This window comes from Oryza glaberrima, chromosome 12 (genome assembly GCF_000147395.1).
Source record: "Oryza glaberrima chromosome 12, OglaRS2, whole genome shotgun sequence".
Lineage (NCBI taxonomy): Eukaryota > Viridiplantae > Streptophyta > Magnoliopsida > Poales > Poaceae > Oryza > Oryza glaberrima.
In genome coordinates, this window is record NC_068337.1 from 15,842,686 (window position 1) to 15,845,855 (window position 3,170).

Here is a 3,170-nt window from a genome sequence, read left to right on the forward strand (position 1 = left end):
CCCCCCACACACACACACACTGCGAAGAAGAAAAGGAAACTGATCGAGGAGAAGGGGAGAGATAGAGTCGTCCCCGTCACCGCCGGTGCCGCCGCCCTAGAGATCCCTCGCCGAGCTCTGTCCCCCCACCACAGCCGTCCACCACCGGTCGCCGTCCCATGCTCCTTCATTGTCCCTAGCGGAGATGAAAGGAAGAGAGGGAGGAGAGAGAGCCATCCGTCACCGGCGTATGCGATGAACACATTGTGCATGGGGGCATTGAGGGCACCGCTCAATCGGACTTACGGATTAAAATTTTGGTGTGATGAAAGGAAAGTTACTATAATATTTTAATTAATTAAGATATATATGGGGCAACGTATCAGGTGCACTCAGCACATCCCGTGCACTCCTGCACTCCTGCAATCAGGTCCTTCCGATCTCAATCCGATGGCTATGATTCGGGTAGGGTAATTTTTTTAAAAAAAAATGCCCGCCTCCTACCTTAGATATATATGTACTCACTTTATTCTTTGCCTCACCCATCCCCTCCATAGTTTGACGTAATGGCTTTGAAAGATGGTCAGGTATTCTTCACCGGGGGGCAATGCATCATGCATCCGGATGCAATGCTCAGAAAAGAATGAGAGATACTGGTGTATATATAACGACGACATAAGTGAATGACAGTGCCATCGATGGATGGATGGAAATCATGGAAATGAATGCAGCAGACAGCAGGTAGACTTTCGTGGGTGGTGGACCTGGAGATGAGCCTGGACGACGTCTACACGCGGTGGGGCTCGGAACTCACCCCAGGGAGCAGCAGGCACTCCGTCTACCGCGTGCCGGCGTCCGTCAAGAACCTGCAGCCGCTCGCTTACCAGCCGCAGGTGGTGTCGCTGGGCCCCTTCCACCACGGCGAGGCGCACCTTGTGCCCATGGAGGAGCACAAGCGCCGGGCGGTCCTGCACGTCGTCCGGCGGGCCCGCAGGCCGGTGGGCGAGTTCGTCGCGGCCGTGGAGAGCTTGGCGTGGGAGCTCGAGGGCGCGTACCAGGATCTCGGTGACGAGTGGCGCGGCGAGAAGTTCCTGCGGATGATGGTCATGGATGGCTGCTTCCTGCTGGAGGTGATGCGGACGACCACCGGCACCTGGGGCTGGGAAAGTTCGGGGTGGTCGACGGCGCACGCCGGCTACCAGCCGGATGACCCAGTGTTCAGCCGCCACGGCGCAATCTACACGGCGCCGTACGTCCGCCGGGACATGCTCATCATGGAGAACCAGCTTCCACTCCTTCTCCTCGACAGGCTCGTCGCTGTCGAGTGCAGCGTAGAGGTAAATGACATTCATTCATATTCTGGCCGCAACGCAAGCCAATTAATTAACCAATCGATCTGATTACTTGAAGTAGGATGGAATGATCGAGGATACAGTCAGGAGGATGGTGCTGCGTTTTGTGTCGCCGAGCATGCGCACGCCGCCGCCGGTGAATGTACAGGCGGCGCTCCACCCGCTCGACTTGTTCCGCAAGAGCATGCTCAGACGACAGCACAGTGGCCATCACCGGATCAAGCCACCGATGGACGGCGCCGTGAGAGCCGACGACGCCGCGGCCTTCACGATCCGCTCGGCGACGGAGCTCCACGAGATGGGCATCCGGTTCAGGCGGAACGGGACGGACAGCCTCCTCGACATCCGATTCCGCCGCGGCGTGCTCCTCCTCCCCGCCATCGCCGTCGACGACACCACAGAGCACATATTCCTCAACCTCATAGCGTTCGAGCGGCTCCACCCGGGTGCCGGCAACGACGTCTCCGCCTTCGTCTTCCTCATGGACTCCCTCATCAGATCGTCCAGGGACGTGGAGCTACTGAGCATCCCGCGGATCATCCAGAACGCCGTCGGCGGCCACAGGGCGGTGGCGGCGATGTTCGATCGCCTCTCCAGGTACATCGTGCTGGATCCGGAGAGCGAGATGGACTACATTTACACCGCGGTGAACAGCTACTGCCGGAGTCGTTGGCGCCTGTGGGACGTCTGGTTTGGCAACCTGGTTAACACCTACTTCCGGAGCCCGTGGACGTTCCTTTCCCTCGCCGGCGCCGTCTCCCTCCTCGCCATGACCGTCGTACAGACTATCTTCACAGTCCTACAGTTCTACCACCGGTGACAATATAATCCTGCTAGCCAGTGGCAGTGGCACTTAATTCAACGCCTCCTCCCGTCCTGGTCCTGCTGCCCCAAGTTGAAATCCGAATTTGTTTGTCACAGTAATAATAAACGACTTTAATTTGCTATTCATTTCTCAGCATATTTTCTCCTAGAAAATCATTAAATGTGAATACACAATAATTGTAACGTGATTGCATTATACTTACATGTCCTCTTTCCAAAAGTCTTAATCATATTTTATTTTTTGTTTTGATCTCTTTCAAATGAGATGGCCATATTTATAGTCTGTATGTATCTAAGATTTAAATAAAGATTGTGTTTTTGTTTTACATTAAATTATCTATCGGAACCTAAGCAACTATCTTAATACTTGTTGGTTGCATGCATATATACTGTTTTGCAGTTTTTGTTATATGTGGGATGAGTTATTTTCTTCATGGTTTGGTGACAAAAGGAAAACAACTTTTGGATGTATGGAGTACTTTCAAAATGTATTTCAACCCTGCATTGTACTAGCCATTTAATTTGGTTGTGCCTTGCACAACTTTAGATACCTATATAAAAACCCTGTATATATATGGTTGTCAGAGTTATGGATACCACATACCGAATAGTAGTTAACTAAATCTTGGACGGACCCACCACATACCATGTCCTATACGAAAACAACCTGCGGACATAGGAGGAGTTCCGGATAAGGAAAAACAACCAGAGTTCTATATGGTAACGACAAGGACCACTCAGATTGTATCCATATTGGTTTCTCTAGTTCTATTTGGACAAGGGGACACCTATGGGTATAAATACAGGACCCCCTAGGAGAATCAACATCCAACACAATCGACATAGAAGCCACAACATAGAAACCTACATGCGCCAAGACACGCCGCCGGATATCGACTTCAGGGATAAGCACGGCTAGTACCCTACGATGTCTTCGGATAATGTCAGGAGAGACGAAAGCGCTATCTCTGATCTCGCCGGGCATGGATTCGAGGAGGAAGGCTACCCTGTTGT

The 3,170-nt window shown here is 52.2% G+C and overlaps 1 protein-coding gene across 1 annotated transcript; it reads left to right on the plus strand.

Moving 5' to 3' along the window:
- Positions 1–691: 691 nt before the first annotated feature.
- On the plus strand, positions 692–2,415 carry LOC127757659 (UPF0481 protein At3g47200-like). The gene is made up of 2 exons (XM_052283226.1): positions 692–1,316; positions 1,393–2,415. Exons 1-2 carry the CDS (start codon positions 705–707, stop codon positions 2,149–2,151), a joined length of 1,371 nt encoding a protein of 456 aa, XP_052139186.1. The 5' UTR covers positions 692–704; the 3' UTR covers positions 2,152–2,415.
- Positions 2,416–3,170: the final 755 nt, after the last annotated feature.